General features: G+C 45.0%; 1 protein-coding gene across 8 annotated transcripts; it reads right to left on the bottom strand.

Annotated features, from left to right (window-relative positions):
* Positions 1-10,083: 10,083 nt before the first annotated feature.
* Positions 10,084-21,188, bottom strand: PAQR7 (progestin and adipoQ receptor family member 7). 8 transcript variants are annotated; one of them, XM_023499828.2, is made up of 4 exons: positions 20,809-21,188; positions 20,405-20,498; positions 15,260-15,401; positions 10,084-11,285 (listed from the first exon to the last, which is right to left on the bottom strand). In XM_023499828.2, exon 4 carries the CDS (start codon positions 11,261-11,263, stop codon positions 10,208-10,210), a length of 1,056 nt encoding a protein of 351 aa, XP_023355596.2. In that variant the 5' UTR covers positions 11,264-11,285; positions 15,260-15,401; positions 20,405-20,498; positions 20,809-21,188; the 3' UTR covers positions 10,084-10,207. The 8 variants fall into 8 exon arrangements, with proteins under 8 accessions (XP_023355596.2, XP_023355594.2, XP_031818409.1 ...); XM_023499826.2 differs by having other exon boundaries at positions 20,851-21,188; XM_031962549.1 differs by lacking the exon at positions 20,809-21,188 and adding an exon at positions 20,694-20,794.
* Positions 21,189-21,967: the final 779 nt, after the last annotated feature.

Genomic DNA, 21,967 nt, shown 5'->3' with positions numbered 1-21,967 from the left:
GTTTATTCCAATAAAGCCCATCAATTTCATTCCCCTAGAACAGTGGTTCTCAAACTTTTGTTTTCAGTATCTTTATTTAATCTTTTAAAATTATTGAGGATCTCTCCAAAGCGGTTTTGTTTATCTGGATTATATTTATAGATATTTACCATGTTGAAATAAAAACTATTTTTGAATTTGTAGATCCTCTAAAAGAGTTTCAGAGATCCCTAGGATTCTCTAGATCATACTTTTAGAACCACTACCTTAGAAATATTCAGGCTGATTACAAAACCAGAATTTTCATAAAGATTTCATGTATGATGCTATTAATACAATTAGCCATGGTCAATAGATTCATATATTTGGAGTTGTCTTTCCCAACAGTAGTGATGATTAGTCAATAACTACTTCCTCTGACCTAATAATGCTTATCCTTAGCAATATGATTTTGTAAGATGGTAGTTGGAGTTCTACATAAAAATACTAATACTACGAGAAGTAAGCCATTACTTCTGGATCGAACCTCCTGGGTCTAACATTTAACTGCTTAGTCACAAAGCATAATTTATATTTCCACCTCCCAAGTTGACATATTAGAAAAACTTACTTCCCAGAAGGATCTAAAGGGAGGGGAAAAAAAAAAAAACAGAAGGAAATCTTGAAAGAAAACAGATGAGCAGTACTGCTTTGAAAATTACATGTTGCATTTATTATATACTTTCTATATGAAATTCTCATTTTATTTGACGTTAACAAATTAAAAAAAAAAAAAAAAAGAATGGGGAAGCTCTAAATTAAACATCCATTGCTACTACTTACTAGTTATGTGATCACTTAAGATGATCAAATTTAAGCACACTTTTTTTCAATTTTTTTTTATTTATGTTTTGTTTTACATCAGCTATATTTCTCAATATATCCTTTTTCCAAGAGCTATCCCTTACAAAGAAAAGAGGGGTAGGGAAACTGATTCAGCAAAACTAATCAGCACTTTAAAAAAAATCTGAAATTATATAAACCATTCCACATCCATAGTCCCCCACCTCTACAAAGAAGACAATATATCCTTTTCATATATATATCTTCTTTGGGAGACAAGTTTAGTCATAACATTTACAACATTCAGTTTCATTTGTTTTGTTTTTATTTACATTGTTGTAAACAGGAGGTGGCACACTGCTTAGAATACTGAGCCCAGAGTTAAAAAGACCTAACTTGAAATACTTTCTCAGACCCAGGAAAAGTCACTTAACTGTTGTTTGCCTCAGTCCTCAACTGTAATAATAGTACCTACCCTCCTAGGATCATTTTGAGAACCAAATGAGATGTTTGTAAAGTTTCTGGTGCACAGCAGGTGCTTTATTAACTTCTTTCCCTTCCCCCATGCCTTTATCTACACTAAGCCCAGTGTTTTTCTGTTTTTTACTTCATTTTGCTATACATTTTCCCAAGTTTCTCCCTATATTTGTCAGATTCATCACTTCTTACAGAGCAGTTAATATTCCCTTACCTTAAATACCACACCACAACTTGCCTATCCATATCCCCCCATCAATAACGAATTCCATTTCTTCTTTGATCACAAATTCCTTCCTTCTCCGCAGATCTGACAAGTAAACTATCCTATCTTCTTTTAATTTGCTTATAATATCATTCTTTATGTCTAAATTATGAATCTATTTTGACCATATCTTGGTATATGGTGTTAGGTACAATGCCTAATTTCTGCCATATTAGCTTCCAATTTTCCCATCTTGGGGTCTTTAGATTTGTCAAACACTTGACTGCTATAGTTATTATTTTGTCTTATGAACCTATATTCCACTGATTGACTATTTCATAGCCAGTACCAAATGGTTTTGATGACCTCTGCTTTATGATAAAGTTTTAGGTCTAGCACAGATAGACCACCTTCATTAGCATTTTTCCCATTAATTCCCTTGAAATTCTTAACCTTCTGTTCTTCCAGATAAACTTTGTTATTTTTTCTAGGTCTATAAAATAATTTACTGGAAGCTTGATTGGTATGGCACTAAAGATTAATTTAGGTAGCATTGTCATTTTTATTATATTTGCTCAGGCTACCCATGAGCACTTGATATTTTTCCAACTGATTAAATCTGACTTTAGTGGTGCAGAAAGTGTTCAAATTCTTTAATGCAAAAAAATTTACAACATACACACATATATGCAGGATTATATGCTTAGCAGTGGAATCTCTAGGTCACAGAATGGGGAAATTTTTGTCATTCCTTAGCTTGATTCTAAATTGATTTCCAGAATGACTAGCTTAAATGCAGGCTTTAACAAAGTCTTAATATATTGCTGTTTTTCCCTAATACCTCCAGCATTAACTATTCTCTTCTTGTGTCACCTTTGCCAATTTGATGGATGAGTTATTTTAATTTATACTTATCATTAATGTGCCAGTAGTCTTTCTTCTGGCTGGTAATAATATGCAATTCTTTTCAAGCACTTTTTAAATATGAACTGAAATATAACTTTTGGTCGCATATTTCTGTTGCCTCTATAGCTTAATAATATTAAACGCTTATCAAAGATATCTGATACAAACATTTTTCTATCAATCAAGAGAAGAAATTTTAGAAATGAGGCCTATATCTATAAAGAACTGAGTCAAATTTATAAAATACAAGTCATTCCCCAATTGATTATATGGCCAAAGAATATGAGCAGACAATATTCAAATGAAATTAAAACCCATCTATAGTCATGAAAAAATGCTTTTAATTGCTGATTAGGGAAATGCAATTTTTTTTTTCTCTGAGGCAAATGGGGTTAAGTGACTCACACAGCTAGGAAGTGTTAAGTTCCTGAGACCAGATTTGATCTCAGGTGCTCCTGACTTAAGGGGAGAAATGCAAATTTAAATTCTGAGGTACCACATACCTCACCCATCTCAGATTGTGTAAAATGACAGGAAAAGATGATAAATGGGATACTAATGCATTGTTTGTCGAGTTGTGAATTGATCCAATCATTCTGTATAGCAATTTGTAGCTATGCCCAAAGGGTTATAAAATTGTACATACACTGTGATCTAGCAGTGCCACTACAGGGTCTGTATTCCAAAGAAGTCATGAAAGAGGGAAATGGACCCACATGTACAAAAATGTTTGACCCACATGTACAAAAATGTTTGTAGCAGCTTTTTGTGGTGGCAAAGAACTGGAAAATGAGTAGACACCCAGCAATTAGGGAATAGCTGAATAACACATATATACACACATAATGGAATATTATTGTTCTATAAAAAATGGACAAGATTTAGAAAGGCCTGGAAAGATTTATATGAACTGAAACTGAGTGAAACAAGGAGAAGCAGGAAAACATCATACACAGCAATGGCAAGACTGTGCAATGATCAACTATGAAATGTGGTTCTTCCCAGTGTTTCAGTGATCCAAGGCAATCCCAATAAACTTTGGATGGGAAATGACATTACTATCCAGAGAGAAACCTACACGGAGACTAAATATAAATCAACATAGTATATGTTTACTTTTCTTTTTTTTTTCCTCCTCTCTCTCATGGTTTTTCCTTTTTGTTCTGATTTTTCTCTCCCAACATGATTCATAAGGAAATATGAAAAAAATATGAATGTACATGTATAATCTCCCCAAAATGTTTTTACATGTAACTGGGGAAATTAAAATTTTTTTTTAAATGTGAGAAGAATTCCTTAGCCAGAGCTGTGATAAGTATCTGATCTGATTTTCATGTAATTTTTTATGGTATAACCTTCAATATTCAGGTTATATATGAATTTATTATGAAGTATTAATAAGCATTTATTAAGTATTTAAATATGGTCCAGGAAACTGTAGAAAGCAGTATTTGAGCTGAGTTGTGAAGGAAGCCAGGCTTTTTAAAAAACACATATGAGAAAGAACATTCTAAAAATGGGTGAAAGACAGGGCAAAGGCCTATCAAAAAGATAGGAAATAGAATATAAGGAGGGGAACAGCAAGTAACCCAATATAGCTAAATCACAGAATACATAGGAGTAAAATGTGAAAAGAGTTAAAAGATGTAAATTAAATTCTGAACAAAGAACTTTATATTTGTACTTGAAAGTAAAAGGGAACTAACTAGCATTTATAACATGGGATCAAGAGAAGTAAAATGGTGAAGCCTGTGCTTTAGAAACACCACTTAGTGGTTTTATGTAGAAAGAGGCTTGAGAGAGTAAAACCAATTAGAAAGTTTATATTTATATTTATAAATTTATTTATATATTATAATTGTCTCAGCAAGAAGTGATAAGGGCCCCAACAAGAGGTTGGCTGGCTATGTTGAGTGGAAAGAAGCTGGTAGACCTATCAAATTGCTTACCTTCTGAATGAGGGATAAGGGGAGGGAGAGAAGAGAATTTGGAACTCAAAAAATTTTTTTAAATGTTAAAAAATTGTTTTTATATGTAATTGGAAAATTTATATTTAATTGGAAAAAATAAAATATATTTATGAAGTAAAAAAGTTGTTATGAAGATAGAAATGACAAAATTTTCCAACTGTTAAGCCACTAGATCCTGGAGTCAGGAAGATCTGAGTTCAACTCTGTACTCAAGACAATAGCTATTGTGACCCTGGGGCAAATCATTTAAAATCTCTACCTACCTCAATTTCCCCAAGTAAAATAGGGATAGTAAAAGTCCCTATACCTCCCAAAGTTATAATATTAAATGAGATAATACTTGTAAAGTAGCCCAAGGCTTGACAATTAGTAAACACTCAATAAGTGCTTATTTTCTTCCTATGTTTGGGATGAGTGAAAGTGAGTAGAGTTTGGAATACAGAACAAAGAACTTGGATGACTTCATGCCAATGATCAATATTTCTTACACATTAAGAACATACAAGGATAGAAAAGTCTATTTATTGAGTAGCAGGTTCACTGGAGAAGTCATAGATCTGTTACCTGAAAAACACTGTGACAATGTAAAGATTACAATTTTGACCTGATGGGTATTTTCTCCCGCATCACTTTGACTTCCACAAGTCAAAGTTAAAGTGATGATAAGCTGTGCATGAAAAATCAAAAGTAACCCAGATCTCAAAGAGCAAACAAGGCAGAGATTTTAAGTACTACTCTGAGGTCATCAAGTAAACCTTAAATTATAAGATACTATTTCTAATGTTATCATGGCCCAAGGCTACCAATTCAGTCCAACTCTTTCATATTCTGCAGTTATAATTGACTGAACTAAACCATCCCAATCCCAACTACATCCCAGCCAATTCCTGGCCATTTCATCACTGCAACTTTTCTACCTCAAACACCATCTCTAATCTACCACTTCCTCACCAGAACAACAGACTCTGTCCCTTCCCTAAATAAGTTTGTTACCCCAGGATCCTCCGTCTATATCTTCCATATTTTCTCTATCAGACCTCTCCGGGTCCTCCAAACTTCCCTGTGGACCGATCGTCAAGGACATCCCCCTCACCCAGGGCTTAAGTTTCTTTTTTAAAGGCCCACAAAAAAGTTTTTGTTTTCATAGTCCCCTCCAACAGTCAGGGACGAAGGGCCTCTTTTTTTAAAAGTTTGAAGGGCCGCATCGAACCTTCAAAGCAGGTTTCCAGTTTTCGTACTTCAACTTCCTAAAAAGGGCACTCTCAGGGTATTCTCTCCCCCTAACTTAAGTAACTTTCCAAAAAGTGATCTTCCTCCATTAGAATATAAGCTCCTTGAAGGTAGGTAAAGTTTGTATTGCTCAATTATATTAATATCCCCAATACTTAGTACAAAACCAGCATATAATGAGTGCTTAATATTCATCTACCTACACATTTATCTAACCAGTGACATTAGAATGGGGAATCTCCCTCCCAAAGAACATGTTAAGGGTTCCTATAAGTTTTCCGGGCAGGACTGGGAAGTAATTTTCTAAGTTAAGTAAACTTTAAAAAATATAAAAAACGGCTTGTGAACTAAAGTCCTAGCCCTCATACTTAAGAGTTTATACTATGCTTTCATTGTAAAGTATGCTTCTTTGTTCTATAAACAAAAGAACTCAAAGTTATTGTAAATCTTGGCTTTCTCATTTGTAAGCTGGGGATAATACTACTTGCTACTACCTACAGGGTCATAATAAAGCAGCACTTTTCAAACCTTCAGGTGATGATTAACTCCTCTGAAAACAAAAATTCTTTCTAAAGAAAGTTGGTCTAAATGTGTTAAGTATTAAAGTTTTCACCTCCTTACATAATTAATGGAATTGCAGAAGCTACGTGGGGTTCAAATCTCAGTTCCATTCCTGACCTCCTCCCACGAAATTGTGACATCAATAAAATCAACTTAACTTGAATTCAGTTTTCTGCAAAATGGGCTAATAATCCTTGAACTATCGGACTTCACAGAGTTGATATGAGAACCAAATAAAATAACATATGTAATACACTTTAAAACCGTAAACGGTGTTAATTTACCAGATCCCCCAGAATCAAAAAAAATCTTTATCTTCCCCTTGTTTATTCTCTCCGGTCCCCGATTCTCTTCCTGGCCCAAAAGGGCCATTTAAACCTTCCTCCCCCCCTACCCTGGGGGCCCGGTTGGTTTCCCCCTCCCATCAGGCCTCCCTCCCAATTTTACCCTCCCCCACCCTCAAAATTCTTTCTCCCCCCCACTCCCTCATCCCTTCCTTCCCCTTTCCCCCCCAAATTCTTCCCCCCCCCAATTCCCCCCCCCACAACAACTGATTTCTGGGTCCTCCCCCCCCCCCCTCCACCCACTGACCTCTGGGCCCCCCTCCCCCCTCTCCCCCCTGGGCCTACCCCTCCCCTCCAACCCCTCTCCTGGTCCTCAGCCCCCCCCCCCCCCTTTGTTGGGTTCGCCCCCCCCTCCCCACCTCTCCCCTCAGCCCGTCCCTCCCCACCCCTCTGGTCCTCAGCCCCTTCCCCAACCCCAAATCCCTTCCTCGCCCCTCCCCCCAACCGCTCTCGGTCCTATCCGCCCCTACCCCTTCCTTTCCCCCCCCCTCCCCCCCCCTTCTTTCCTCACCCTCCCTCCCCACCCCTCCTCGGGCCCCCCCACCCCCTTCTCTTCCTCCCCCCCTCCAACACATGCCTCTGGGCCCCCCCTCCACCAAACCCCCTTCCCTTAGCCCCTCCCCCCCACCAACCCTTCCATCCTCACCCCCTCACCCCGCCCTGGTTCGCCCCTCCCCCCACCACACCTCCTGGGCCCCCCCCCCCCAACCCTCCTGGTTCCCCCCCCAAACACCCACTTAGGCCAGCCCCTTTTCCCCAACCCACCCCCCCCCCCCACAAAACCCCTCCGGGGTTTCCCACCCCCCCCCACACCAACGGCCCCGGTCCACCCGCCCCTCCAACCCGCTTCCCCGGCCCCCAGCCCCCCTCAACCCCCAAGACCTCCCGGGCCCGGCCCTTCCTCCCCCCGATTCTTAGGTCCTCGGCCCGCCCCGGCCACCTCCCATCCTCGGGCCCTTCCCCCTGCTTCTGGCCCACCCCGCCCCCCCCCCCACTTTTTTCCCGCCCCCCCTAAAACCCCGGTTTGGGGTTCAGCCCCCCCTCAACCCGCTTTTGGGTCCCGCCCCCCCCCCCCCCTTCCCCTTGGTCCCCCCCCCCCTAAAACCCTTCCTGGCCTCCCCCGCCCTCCCCCTGCCTGGGCCTCCCCCCCCAACATTTGTCCGGCCTCGCCCCCCTCAAAACCCCCCAGGCCCAGCCCCGCCCCCCCAAATACCTTCGGGCCTCGCCCCCCCAACCCAAATGTTCTGGGTTAGCCCCCCTTCCACAAACCATTCCTGGCCCCCCCCCCCCCCCAAGACCCGGGCCCCCAGCCCCCCCCCCACCCAACCCCTTGGGTCCGCCCCCCTAGGAAACCCAACCCGGGTTGTTCCCCCCAAAAAACTGACAGGCCTCGCCCCCCCTCCCACACCCGTTTTAGGGTCCCCCCCCAGGTCCCCCAACCCTCCCTCCCATTTGTTTTGGGAAGGAAATCCCTCCCCTCCTTGGGCCTCCCCCCGGGGGCCCCGCCCTGAGACCTTTTTCTCCTTTCCGGCCTCCCCAAAACCCCCCAGGCCTCCCTCCACCTTTTATGTTTTGGGGGGCCCCCCCCGGCCCGGGCTGGGGGAAAGGCCCCTTTTCGCAGAGGCCCCCCGAAACCTTACCGGGCCCAAAAAGTTTGGATCCCCCCTATGGGCGGGGCCCCGGGACCAGGAAAAACGCTCCCCTTTTTCCCCCCCCCTGGGGCCCCCCCCCCGGCCCTACCCCGGAACCCCCTTTTGGGGCCTGCCAAAGGGTCCTCCGCCCTCCTCCCTAGCTTTGGTGTGATGTCCGGCCCCCCTACCCCTCCCTCTCCCCACTAGCAGGCCGGCCTGGATCCCCGGCTTTGATCCCCGGCCTCAGAATCTAGTCTGGGTCGTATGCGGATCCTTTTGCTCGGCAGGACCCAGGCCGGCTCCGGACTCAGAAGGAATATCCTTCCCCGGAGAAAAGCTCTGACCAGCCTGGAAACGAATGCAAATTCAGTGAATATTTATTAAGGCCCGGAAAATCACGGAAGCAACAGTCCTGGCCAGGCTGCCCGGCCAGCCAGCTTCTCCGGAAAGGGCTGACCCCAGGCTGGCTCCTTCCCTCCGGCCTCCCGGACTTCTCAATGGGGCTGCTGCTGGCCAGAGGGCGGAGGCAGGAGGCAGGAAGTTGTGGTCCGGCAAGTTTATTTAGTCTGAGGACCTCATGGCATTGTCTGCCCCAGGCTTCCACACTACCGCACAGAGTGCCGGGTCTCCCGCCTCCCAGGGACGGCTTTATGCCCCCCATACTGCCCTCGGATCAGCTCTCGAGGCCTCAGAGAAAAGATGTGAGACCCTCTCTAGAAGAAGGGCAAGCAGACAGCTGTCGGGTCATGAAAGGGCATCGGAGAACCTGAGTTTTAACCTAAATCATGTAACTACATTGCCATGAGACTCTGGACGAATATGTTATCTCTAGACCTCAATTTCCTCATTCAACGAGGAAGGTAGATTAAAGGGGTTACATTCCCCACCCCCCACTGCTCCCAGCTTGGGAAGAAGTCAGCCTCACTCAGCCCAGAGTGGCAAGACCTGGGGCCAGGTCTTATCTGAGGACCAGACCAAGGAACTCCAAGGTCCCCCCCTCCCATGGCAGCTAAGAGGTGGGCTAGGCCAGCCAGACCTATTCTTAAGTTATTTTCTGGTTTTGGCCTGGAACCCCCAAAAAGAAAACACCTTTGGATCAAAAGAATAGTCTCTGAGTGGTTTGGAGGAGGCTGCACAAAGATCCCTTCCCTCTGCCTTAGCAGAAAACAAAGGTTTTCAAAGGGTGGGCATTTGGGAGAAGGGGGGCCACAGGGAAAAACACAGTATTGCTATTACGTAGCCCTCCAACTCACTAATTTATGGTTCTTCTGTTTGCTCCAAACTACATCCTGGGGCATCTTCTGTAGCTGAAAAATGCCCACAAGATTTGCTGGGAGAGAAGGAAGGTTTGGTATTCCACCCCAAAAAGAAAGCCTCAATCCCAAGAATCGGAAGCCACCTCATTTTTACCACTGAGGGTTGCTGAGCTTTGAGACCACTCAAGAATCTTTTGGGCACACCCTCAAATCCATTTGACTTTCCCACCCACCCACCAATTGTTTCCATCTCCCAGTTAATCTCAAGAACCCTGGGCTTTGCCTGGGAGCTAACCTGCCAACCAGTTGCATGCCCCTTTGCCCAAGAGACAGGGGCCACATGCTAAAGACATCTCACTTAAAAGGAATCTGGGAAAAGGGGGGAGGAGGAACTATCAACATACCTTCTAGTGGTCAACTTAATCACATTCACTTCTCCTACAAGTCTCTTTCTTCTAGCTTCATAGAAAAAGAGATGGATGAGTAATGCATATATGACAGGATAGAAAAGATGAAGGGGGTACTAGGGTTAGTTAACTGGAGACAAATGTCCTAGCATCCTAAAACCTCATAGCCCGTCTTCCTATTATAGTCCAGATCTATTGTCCTTTCAAACCCCTTCAAAAAGGGGGGGAGGGGAGGGCATTGGGTGGCAGAGGTGGGGAGTGGGGGTGGGGGAGGGGGCACTTAAGATTCACCAACGGCCAGTCACAAACAACTTTACTGGGGCTTCTAAGATAGTCTGATTGCTCTCCTCACTCCAGAACTGGGCGCTGGGCCCAGGCCCTTCCCCCCTCCCCACCCAGCACCCTTTCACTGCCCCCCTTCAGTCCTCTTTGCAATTGAGCTCCTGCTTCACACGGTGGCTGAGGAAGAGGGCCGTGAGAACACTACAGATCACAGTGAGGAGGAAGAGGGCTGAGAAGTTGTGGGGGGCACGGCGGTGGAGCCCTTCGTAGATGGACCTCCGGGCCTCATAGTCCAAGGCCACGGCTTCAAGCTGAGCCAGTGTGCACAGCACCAGGAAGACATGGAACAGCTGGTGGCCCTGCCCAAAGATGTGGCACTTTCCGGGAAACCACCTCTCGGGGGAGCAGGCAGAAAAGAAGGCGGCCGCCAGAAGAAAGAAAGCCACTTGGCACTTGTGGTAGAGCACAGCAGGGTCCTCCTGGCCCAGGGCCTGGGCCACATAGATGCGATGCACCACCGGGCTGATGTCCAAGGCATAAGCCAGTCCCGAGGGCATCTCCTGGCAAATGCGGCCCAGCAGCCCAGGCAACTGGCGGTACTTGGTGTAGCAGGAGCCAGCACAAGATAACCAGGCAAGGAAGGCGGCAGCAGGCAGGAAGATGGCTGCCACACGAGCGTGCCAGGCGGGCTCGATGGCGTAGTAGAAATGGGCCAGGGCACTGCCAAACTGGTACACGGCCACACCCACATAGTCCAAAAAGAAGAAGCTGTAATGCCAGAACTCAGACTTGGCCTGAAGGAGGTGGGCCAGGGCACTGAAAAGCAGGTAGGTGATAGAGGCAAGGACAATGAGGAAGAGGGGCCGGGCGTGGGGGTCGCCCACAAAGTCCACGGTGCCCGCAAAGCATGCCAGGCGCAGGAGCAGCACCAGGGCAGCCACCAGGTGGGTCCAGACGTTGACGGCTTCGTTGTGCTTTTGGAAAAGGCTCAGGAAGTAGAAACGCCAGGTGCGATGCAGGGGCCGGTAGCCTGAGTAGATATATGGCTTCCAGAAGAGGCGGGGCACCTCAGCCCGGCCCACAGTGCTGTCTGGCAGGGGGGAAGCCAGCTCCCCCAGGAGCCTGGGCATCTGTCCCAGCTGCCGGACACTGGGGAAGAAGCGACTGAGCTTCTGGGCTACAGCTGTGGCCATGGTGGGGGCTGAGGGCAGAGAGCTGTGGAAAATGAACAAATTAAACAATCATGAAAATACCCTCCATCTCTGCTACTTCAAGGTTTCCAAAACACAATAGCCCTAAAAGTGGTCAAAGTGGTCATTATCCTCTTTTGACAAAGGAGAACAGTTCATTTCCTCTATGATCTTATTCCCTCCTCAATACCTTAGGTCAGATCAACCTGACCATTTTACTGAAACAGCTCTCTTGAAGACCTCATCCCCAAATCCTATGGTCTCTTCAAACAGCCAACAAGCATTTGTTAAATACCCACTGTTGGCCAAGTCCACTATGTGCCAGTCACTATGCTTGAATAATACAAAAGCTTACATTATCAGGCAGATAGCTATCTCAAAGGCCAAGGATTTCACAAGTGCCAAATCCAACAAGCTTCTTCAAACAATCAGCATTTAATAAGTGCCTACTGTGTGCCCTGGCATTGTGCTTGGCCTTGGGTATGCACAAAAAAACAAAAACAGTCCCTACCTTTGAGATTACATTTTATCTGAAAAACAGTATAACCCCTATCAGTACAAAATCGATTCAAAAAGCTTATTAAGCACCTATGTGCAGAGCTACCTACTACAATCTAGGGACACAGCAACAATAAAGAAATAGTCCCTGCCCTCAAAAAGCTTATACTTTAGTGGAGAAATGATACAGCAGGGATAAGAGGACCACAGATTTAGAAACAGAAAGGGACCTTAAGAGGCCCTCTGATCTACCTCTACTATTTTTACAGAAAAAGTTCAAACAGAAGAGATTAAAAGATTTGTCAAGTCACCCAAGTAGTAAGCACAGGTACGCTTCCCACCGAGATCTTCTAACTCCAACGATGTAATTTTGAGGGTTAGGGGAAAAAATGAAACTTAAGAGAAGGAACAGAAGATGAGAAAAGGCTTCAGAGAAAGTACACCTCAACTGAGCCTTGAATGGAACTAGGGATCCCCCAAGATGAGGAGGTAGAATATTCTGGTCACACAGAGAAAGCCTCATCAAGGAAGACAGACAACCTCATCTCCATCCATCCTCAGCATCTGACATCGCTGACTCATATTTACTCTGTCCTAGAAAAAACTCTCCCGCCCCTCTGGTGTCACTTGTGTTTTTCTCCGCTTGGCTTCCCTTCTTCCTCCTCCCATCTCTCAAATAGTAACTCTCAAGACTCTTCTGGCCTTTATTCTTCTGTCTCTAAGCCACTATGACTTCTTTCCCTCAATCATTACCTCTATCCACTTCTCTGAAATAGCCATCTATTTCCAGTCCTGCATCTCCAACTCCTTCAGTACCTCAGAGGCAATAAGTTCAAAATCAAAGAAGAGTCATCTTCTCCATATCAGTGCATCCCCCTGCCAAATTTCCAGGCTAGACCATTGTGACATCATCCTGTGGTCTCCCAGGCCTAGAATCTATACCTCTCCTGTATAATTCCTCAAATTTAGGTCTTTAGGTCTGTAATCTGATACTTAGAATTAGTGGTGCTGTTTCTCTGGATTGGAACATTTTATATCAAAGAAACTTCTCTTAGCTATTCTCATGCATCCCCATTCTTTCTTTGTATTCAGCCTTTAGGGAGGTGCCTTCTACAAACTAATTTCCAACAAATGTTACAATTTGTTACCTCCTCTCTTAGTCAAATTCACTAAACCCACCACTTTCTCTTCCCAATTTTATTCCCTTTCCTGCCTCCTATTCTCCACCAATCAAGAAAATTACAAATTACAACAAGGTAGCATTTCAGGATAACAGTGTTGTTACTGTAAGAGACCTCAGATCATGGGATGTCAGAGACGGACTAGACCTTAGAACTTCAGAGCTGGGAGGAGCCTTAGAACAGAGAATGTCATGTTTGGAATAGATCTTGGAGCATGCAGTGTGTGAAGTAGAAAGGAAGTTTTGAACAAAGGAAGGAAGTCAGAGCTGGGAGGAGTCTTAGAACCCAGAATGTCAGAGCTGGGAGGGTCTTTAGAACAGAGAATATAAGAGCTGGAAGGAACCTTAGGACACAGAGTGTTAGAAAATAGAATGTAGGGACTGAAAGGGATCTTTGCAACTACCTAGTCCAACCACTTCATTTTAAAAATTAGAAAAAAAAAAAACCCTAAACTTCAGAGTTCCTAGAACAGTAGGAAAAATTCATAGGAGCACATTTTTAAACCATCTCAATGATCATCTAGCCCTTTCATTTTACTGAAGAAGAAACTGAGACTCAGAGAAGTTAAGCCTAGAGAAGACAACAAAAGCCAGACAAGAAAACAGACCCCATAATCATGATGGTGGTGATGATGAAACCACAACTCACATTTCTAAAGCTCTGCTAGATGAACAAAGCCTTTTCCTCCCTACAATTTTGTGATGCAAGAATAGTGTAACAATGCCCGTGTTTCACAAATAAAGGCTCCTGGCCCACAGTCACTCAGACAGCAGGGGTGACAGCTAGGAGCCAAACCTACCATTCCCTTGATTCCATACCCCTTCTCTTTGCCTTTCAACATCCTACCTCTCCACCTTCCTTCTATGCTTTGAGACTTATAAGTCCTTCCCTCTAGAAAACTTGGCTTCTTCATCCCAAACACTGAAGGGCCTAGTTTGTTTTTATTACTTTGGATGACTTTTAGCTGTTGTTTTATAAACATTAAGCAATTTCTGGAGCATCTGTTCTGTCCCCAGGCAAGAGGACCAAGCTCTCTGAGGGCCTTAACTTTTGCTCTGAGTTCACAGTCGCAAGGCTCTTCCCTAAACCATAATCTCATTTCCTGTTACTGATAAAACACAACTACTTGTCAGTATATTTATTCTCTGAAATCATTTTTCTTCATCTTACATCTGCCATGAGTTCTTCATCAAAACTCTGCTACTTACTAATTTTGACTAAATGTGGAACCCTGGGCAGCTATTTCTTCCCTCAGGGTTTTCTTCTCTGTAAAATGAGGCAGTAGACTAGATTCTAACTCTCAAGTGTAAGAACAACTTATCCCCTAAGCTTTAATGATACCCCCCCCCCAACACATACATACACATTTCCCTCACAGCCCTCCACCCCCCTGCCCTTCTTTGCAAACCACACCCACCTCAGGCTCTCATCTTTCTGGGCCTTCAGTAAACATCTCAGGATCTCCTCCCTCTCCCTCTTCTCCCAGGAAAAAGTCCAAGAGAACAGTGAGAGGCTGTTCAGGAAGGAGAGGCTCCTTGCTGAAAGCCTTCAGATCTTTACTTGGTCTCCATGCCCCATCTCTAGATGCTGGTGAAATGAACTCTGACTTGGTCGAAAGGAGGTCATAAGGGATGGACACCAGACATGAGGTGATGGGTGCAATGGGTGCGATGGGGGAAGCATCTGGATGCCTCCTCGGAACCTGCATCAACAAGTCTGACTGCTGAAGCCTGGTTGCTCTGGGACATGCAATTAATATAATAAATCTACTAGCCCAATGTCCCACCCTTTGATCCTGATAAAACTTCCAAAGCATGTTGAGATCACCTGGGGATAAAAAGAAGGTTCTCTCAAGCCCAGGGCAGATAATCTCTGCCAAGGGAATGGGCAGTTTTCCAGGATATCCAGCCCTTGGATCCTGATAAAACTTCCAAAGCATGCTAAGGTCACCTGAGGGAAAGGGAAGGGTTCTCGAAAGCCTGGGGCAGGCGATCTCTGCCCGTGGAATGGGTAACTTCCTAGGATGCTTCACTGCTACAAGACAGGTAGGCCTGCTGGGGTAGGGGTTTCCAGGGATCAGAGATGTCCTGTGTGATGTCACTAAAGGGTGGGGCTGAGAACAGCCCTAGTACCTGCCCCCACCATTTTTAAAGAATTGGTCTAGAGGTTCCTATTCCCACTCCCCTAGCCTCTGGGGATTCCCCTAAAAGAGTTTCACATCCTTTCCCCTCACATCAGGAAGAGGTCTAGGGAGGCAGATACCACAGTCATTGGGTTCATGTACAGATGAAGAAACTGAGGCCCCAAAAAAGTGACTTACCCCAGATCACCCAGCAGTCAAAAGTAAACAGTCCCCCGTTCTCAGACCTCCAGGCTTCCTCTCAGTCCAAAACTCTCTTCACAGAATTTTAGGAAAAATGGAGGTGTTCCGCGAGATTAGGAAAATGGAAGTGTTCTCCAATCTACTTAATGCAAATGAGAGTAAATTAGTAACAAAAATAGAACTTAGAGAGATCATCCTGTCCAGCTCCCCCATTTTTACTCCCCCCCCCCGAATTATCAAGTGTTTTTTCCTCCTTGTCTCCAAACCCCCCATGGGGGGGGGGAGGGTGGAGAAAGAAAACTTGTAATAAATGCAATCAAGCAAAACAAATTATCATGTTTTCCATATCCAAAAATGTTCGTCTCATTCTGCATTACGGGCACATCCCCTCCCTCTGGGGGTAGATGGTGGGCTTCATCATCTGGTCTCTGGAATCACTGTTGATAATTGTATTGATACCCCCTCCTCCCCCATGTGATAGAAACAAATGCTCAGCACAAGCATTCTTTCTGCTGTGCCCTACAGCCTTCCAAGTGGGATAGGCTTCAAATACCAATGTCAAACCCCTAGAGAGGGTTGTGTTGGTATTATTTTAAAGGATTCAATTCTCCCTCAGGACTTAAGTCACTGGTAGCTTTGGAGCATCAACTGAACCCCCTAGGGTCCTTGAAGAATACCAACAGCTCTGATTCCAGGACATTCTCACCTTGGTTCAGTGGAAAACCTTGGGTATATGGGAATGGATGGAGACAGAGGCTTGTTAGAGATGTTGTCAAGATTTGGACTTCCTAAAGATACTGTGATCAAATGTATCCCTCAAGTGTTAAATAACTGCACTGTTCACTGTCTAGAGCTCACTGGGCCCATTCAGAAAGTCCTCCCAGATTCCCACAACCTTGAAAATTAGCAGAAGCCTATATATAGGCCCAAGACAGAAGCCAGCTCACAAACTGGAATATCAATGATTCCTAGGTGATGAGCCAACCCCGAGGGGATTATAGGTAATCAAAAATAATGGATGTTCCAAATAGCCTCTCCCATCCTGCCACAGGTAGTATGATGATGTGGGGAGTAGGTGGATCACAGTTTAGCATTCTGCACTGCCTAAATACCCTTTGATCAATAGGCAGCAAGGTGGTAGGAAATATTGTTTTGGTATCCCAGCCTTTGGCTGTGCTCTTCTTAGGAACTGAAGGCTCTATCGTGAAAGTCATCTTGCCCAGCTCCCTTCCTTTTAAAGCTAAAGAAACTGAGACTCAGTCCAAATAACACAGCTGGCAAATGGCAGGGACAGGATTCAAATCCAAATCCTTTAGACTCCAATCACTATGTCACACTCCCTTGTCAACTCTCTGATGGCAGAAACTCGTTTTTGGTGCATTCCTGGTGCTTGTCAGGTAGCAGATAAATACTTAACACATTAATGCCAGAAACATAAGCTATAAAGTGGCAGAACCAGTGTTCAAAGACAGGTCCTTTAACTCCAAACCCAACTCTCCCACCATTACTTAGGTGGTGGTCAGCTTGGAACAGTGGAGAGGGCACGGGGACTAGGAAATCAGGAAGGCCCACCTCCAAAACCTATCTCAGACACTTTGCTAGCTCTGTGACTCTGGAAAAATTATTTAACAGCTCTGTGTCTCACTTTCCTCATCTGTAAAAGGAAGGGCAGGTAGGAAAGTGCAGTGGATAGTGACCTGGAGTCAGGAAGTCCTGAGTTCAAATCTGGCCTCAGACACTTACTAGCTGAGTGATCCTGGGCAAGTCACTTCATCCTATTTATCTCAGTTTCTTCATCTGTAAAATGAGCTGAAGGAAATGGCAAACCACTTCATATCTTAAGAAAATACCAAAGGAGATCCCCAAGAGTTAGAAACAACTGAACAACACTGGAATGAAGGGATTTGCTTTGATGGAATCTTAAGTTCTCTCCAACCTTCAAACTTAGACCTTGGACACCATTCCTATTTACTTGGTTAAAAGGAGAAATGCCTTGGACTTTGTGATTTGGGGACTGTGTTAATGTCACCCATTCAGGCCACGTTATTAAGTATTGGGTGACCTGACTATGACCTTGTCCTGGACAGCTTACAGTTCAACTCAGGCAGTCACAGACAAGCCTGCTTGACCTCTAGCTAATCATTTCTCTTCTCTTCCTGAAAAATTCTTTTGTTACTTTTTTGAGGTCCTAAATGTTCTGTGCACCCTAATAAAAGGCTTATCTTATCCTTTAAAGCAAAGTTTTTCAGTATGTCCTGATAATGCCGCGGCTGCCTCTGGCAAGGCTCCAGGATTGGCACTATGGGGTAGACACATAGAAAGCACTTATGCATGAAGCCATCCTGAGACAGCCAGAACTTTGACCCAGACACCAACACGGAGAGGGAGCTCTCGCCCTCCCTCCCCAGGCCAGCCCCCAGTTATTGCCCCCACAGTCCAGTGACCATTGGAAGCAGAATCTGCTGTTCCAAAATGTATCTCTCCGCTTCCCGGACAAGGAAATCCCACCCCAGTGGAGAACTCAGCCCTGGCCCTCTACAATCCCTATCTTTTTTTTGCCTCCCTTTCCACTGTGCTCTGTGGAAGCCGCCTCTGTCCTTAACAAACTACCCTTGAGAGCAAATCTCTTCCTCTTACTTTCTTTCCCTCTCCTGGTGCTCACTTGAAGCCCAGCTGTCTCCAGAAAACACCCCATCTCTTGGTACCTTCTCTGAATCTGGATCCAGAACCCCGAGTTGATACATTTCTTGTTCCTCCACCACCCCACTGGGCTACCACTATGCTCCTACTTTCCTGTCCAGATTCTACTTGTTGACATCTCCAGACCTTCAAATGTCCCTACTTCTTGATGAATTCCCTACCTAGCTCACAAATCTTGGTTTCCATGCCAAAGTCCTGCTTTATTGTAAAATCTCTGCTTGCAGCTCCCTGGACTACACACAGGGTCCCTGAAGGGGATACAAGGGGACTTTTGGTGTAGGCCCATGAAAAACTGGGAGTTATGTAAGGCTTCTACTGAGGTAAGGCCTTGGGAGGCAGGGTGTAAATATGGCTTCTGTACTTGGGAATACATACAGAGGGTGGGGTCTGGGAAAGGGGATATCCAGAATCCCAAAGGGGGATATGGTAGTTAAGGAGGAAGATGAATTTCTTGGGATATGGAAAAGAGAAACTGGTTATTCAGTCAATTCTCAGTTATCTTTGATTAGACACTCTGTGATTCTTAAATGGCAAAGAGTATTTAATGCCTGACTAGCTTTCTCCTACCACCTAACATCTGCCTTACCTCCATGCTGAACTTAGTCTGTATTGCTTTTTTTTTTTCTGGTTGGCAATCGGGGTTAAATGACTTGCCTTACAAGTCACTTAGGTGTGACAAGGTGTGACAGCTAGGAAGTGTTAAGTGTTAAGTGTCTGAGGCTAAATTTGAACTCAGGTCCTCCTAACTTCTGGGCTGGTGCTCTATCCACTGCACCAAACTAACTGCCCCCTGTTATGCTTTTTTTTTAAAAAAATCCCACAGTGTTTTCTAAAACCAAATAGAAATGATTTTTTGAAACTTCTGCTATGAATGTACACATATGTGAATTATTGTTATTTCTCTAATAATTTCAGATTGTTGAAAGTCAAATAATAATAATTTCTTGGTTTCTAATTACAACATGCTCCAAGAAGTAAATTACTCTCATTTTAAAGATGAGGAAGTTCAGGCACAGAGAGACTAACAGAGCTGCAGAGGATCACACATCATTTGAGGGACAAAAACAAAAGCAGGTCTTTTTGATTAGTGAGCATGTGATCAACCTGTAAGAGCTCCCCAAAATTCATTCTCCTTTGGGGACACAAGATAGACACAACAGGGTCAATGAGGAGAAAACAGATTCTAGAGAGAAGCGGCCTTCTCAGCCAAGGTATCATAAAGTTGGCATTAGTCCCAGGGAAGAAGGGATGCTCTGTCCCCTATCTTCTCTCTGAGCCAGGACACAGTGTTCTGAGCCAAGCCACAAAGGGCCCAAGGAAACATGGAGGCTTCAGTGAAGCGAAACATGTCTCACACCAGGAACCTTGAGACTAACACTTCTTTACACTAACTAGTCACACTCACTTCCCAGTCATTTCTCACAACCCCTCATCCCCATTCCCAAGCCCCCTTTCCCATCCAGGAGCTTTCTTCATCTTCTAGGAAAAAGATCATGGGGCCTTTTTGGACCCCCTAGGATATACAGTTCCCAAGTACCAGAGTTTCTTCTGTAAGATTTCTCTACTCTTTCAGGGAGTTCCCCTGGGAGTAGGCTTGAGGCCCACCTAGGCCTTCTCAGTGTGGCCACTACAATAGGGTCTTGTACATAGAAAGGTGTATTACATTGTCACCCAGATTAACTAACTGTGTGATTTCATCTTTCTGACCCTCCATTTTCTCAACCATTAGAATAAGATGGTTGGACAAATTGGTCTTTTAGAGTCCTGTTTTCCTTGCTAAATCTGTACTTAGGGTCTCCACAGCTCTGACATAAATGTCTATGAATTTATGAATATTAAGGGCTCTATGTATCTAAGCCTTTATCTCTCTACTTCCCGAAAGACTACTCTCTGAGGAGTCGATCCCTGGTAAGTTTAGGGTCTGGCTATTCCAAAGGATAGCTAAGAGACTCTGGACAATCAATCCCTTTTCTATCCCTATCCACCCACCTTCCCGACCCGAGTTTTCCTAAAGTAGCAGAAAAGCTCAGAACCCTTAAAGCCTCTGCCCCCATTTCTTTCTTGTTCATTCTCCAGCTGGGTGCTCTGGGAAAAGCTGGGGAGACCTCAGGAGAGGATCTCCAAGTGCACAAGCTGAGCAGAAGTGTCTGGGCTCTACCCCCACCTCCGACCTCTTAAACTCACTGTTGCACCCTCAGCTTTCTCCACTGACGCCTTTCCTTTGATCTTCATTTACGGTATCTCCAGATGTGCGCCAGGCGTCCTTCTCTGACCCCTCGAGGCTACTGACCATGGGCACCCTCACTGCTCCTATGCTCCCCTTTCTCTGCTGGTGGGCACACTCCACTCCTGCGCTCCCCTTTCTCTGCTCACCCCGGCTCCCCTCCTTTGGCCTCCCGTTCCATTCCCTCCCATCCCTGTTTCTCTGGCCTCCTCACATACCTGCCGCCCGTGGCCCCTCCGGGCTGTTAGCAGAGATTGCAGCCGCCGCTTTCCCAGACTGACAGAGACGGGGAGCCTCCAAGCCAGATTTCGTCTGCAGAGAATCCAGGGAAGAGACAAGGCAAGGAGGGACAGTGAACAGGGAAGCTAGGAGCGGCTCCGCCCCGGCCTCCGCCCGACCCCCCAACAGCTTCCCCTCCTCCCCCAAGGGAGCCGCCCAGACAGCGTGCCCTCGCCCCTCCTCTGCCCCTCCCCGTTGGGAGCTGCGGCCTCCCCGGACAATCCTCACCCCAACTAAGGAGACCTCGGTAGAGCGTATCTCCAAGTGGCCGGACTACGAGTAAGTGTCACGGTACTCGGTATGCCCCCCTCCTCTGCCTCTCCCCGGGTGCCTAGCTCAGAACCTTGAACACAGCGGGAGATGGGGAATGAATGAAAGCTAGTACCGACGGGCAACCGGATCTCCAAACTCCATATCCCTTCAGGACACCGCCTGCGTTATTGTTACATAAACCACAACTAGACAGATCCCTCCTCCTCGGTGCTTTTCCTCCCTCAGCCCTCCTCCGGTGTTCCGGTCCTATCTGTCTGTCACCAAAAGGATGGCAACTCTGTGTCTTCTAAGTAGCTTCATAAAATTGCCATACTGGTTATTATGCAGATAAATTTTAAAAAAAAATCTTCAAGTTGGAAGGAACTTCAGAGAGTATCCTCACTCGCTCTTCTCTCTCTGGAGCTCATCACTCCACGTCCGAATCTCCCCATAACCTAACCCCATCCAAAAGTGCTCACTCGAAATTTGGCTGGCTAAACTGGAGGGGACCTTATGGAAAAAACCTTAGAGCATAGAATGTCAGAGCTTTTTAGAATTAAAAAAAAAAGATTCTGCAGTCTGTAACTAGAATATACAGAAAATGGAAGGTGATTGTCCCACTATTTTAAACCTGGTCAAAACATATGTGAGATGCTGTCTGATTCTGAATGCACAGTACAGGAAGTGTCCAGAGGGGGGCAGAGTAGTGGTGAGAGAACTGGACTTGAGGGAACTAGAGATATTTAGCCTGGGGAAAAGAAAGCTTGAAGAATGAAAAAAAATATAGAACTGAGGAAATTGTTGAACTTAAGCTGAAAGAAGGCGTCTTCTGAATAGAAACATTTAAAAATGATTACAGACCATCATACAGGGAAAAAATACAATTGCTACAGGGAACACAAAGATGAGGATATTATGAATAATGAATGGGTCAAAGAACAAGTCAACGAACTGGGGATGTTCAGCCTGGAGAAAAGAAATCTTGAAGAGTGAAAAAGAAAGTATAGAACTGAGGAAATTGTTGAACTTAAGCTGAAAGAAGGTGTCTTTTGAACAGGAACATTAAAACTGTACATTAAAAATACCTAAGAGTATCTTTACAAAAACAGACCATGTGCCAAGGAACAAAGAAAGTTTACATAATATTAAGGGGGAAAAAAGGCAGAAATGCTAAACATTTCCTTTACAGACAACCATGCAGGAAAAAACGAATTGCTACAGGGAACACAAAGATTCAGACTTAAATGAAG

The sequence above is a fragment of the Sarcophilus harrisii genome, chromosome 3 (assembly GCF_902635505.1).
Source record: "Sarcophilus harrisii chromosome 3, mSarHar1.11, whole genome shotgun sequence".
Classification (NCBI taxonomy): Eukaryota; Metazoa; Chordata; class Mammalia; order Dasyuromorphia; family Dasyuridae; genus Sarcophilus; species Sarcophilus harrisii.
This window is presented reverse-complemented; position numbering and strand designations above follow the sequence as displayed.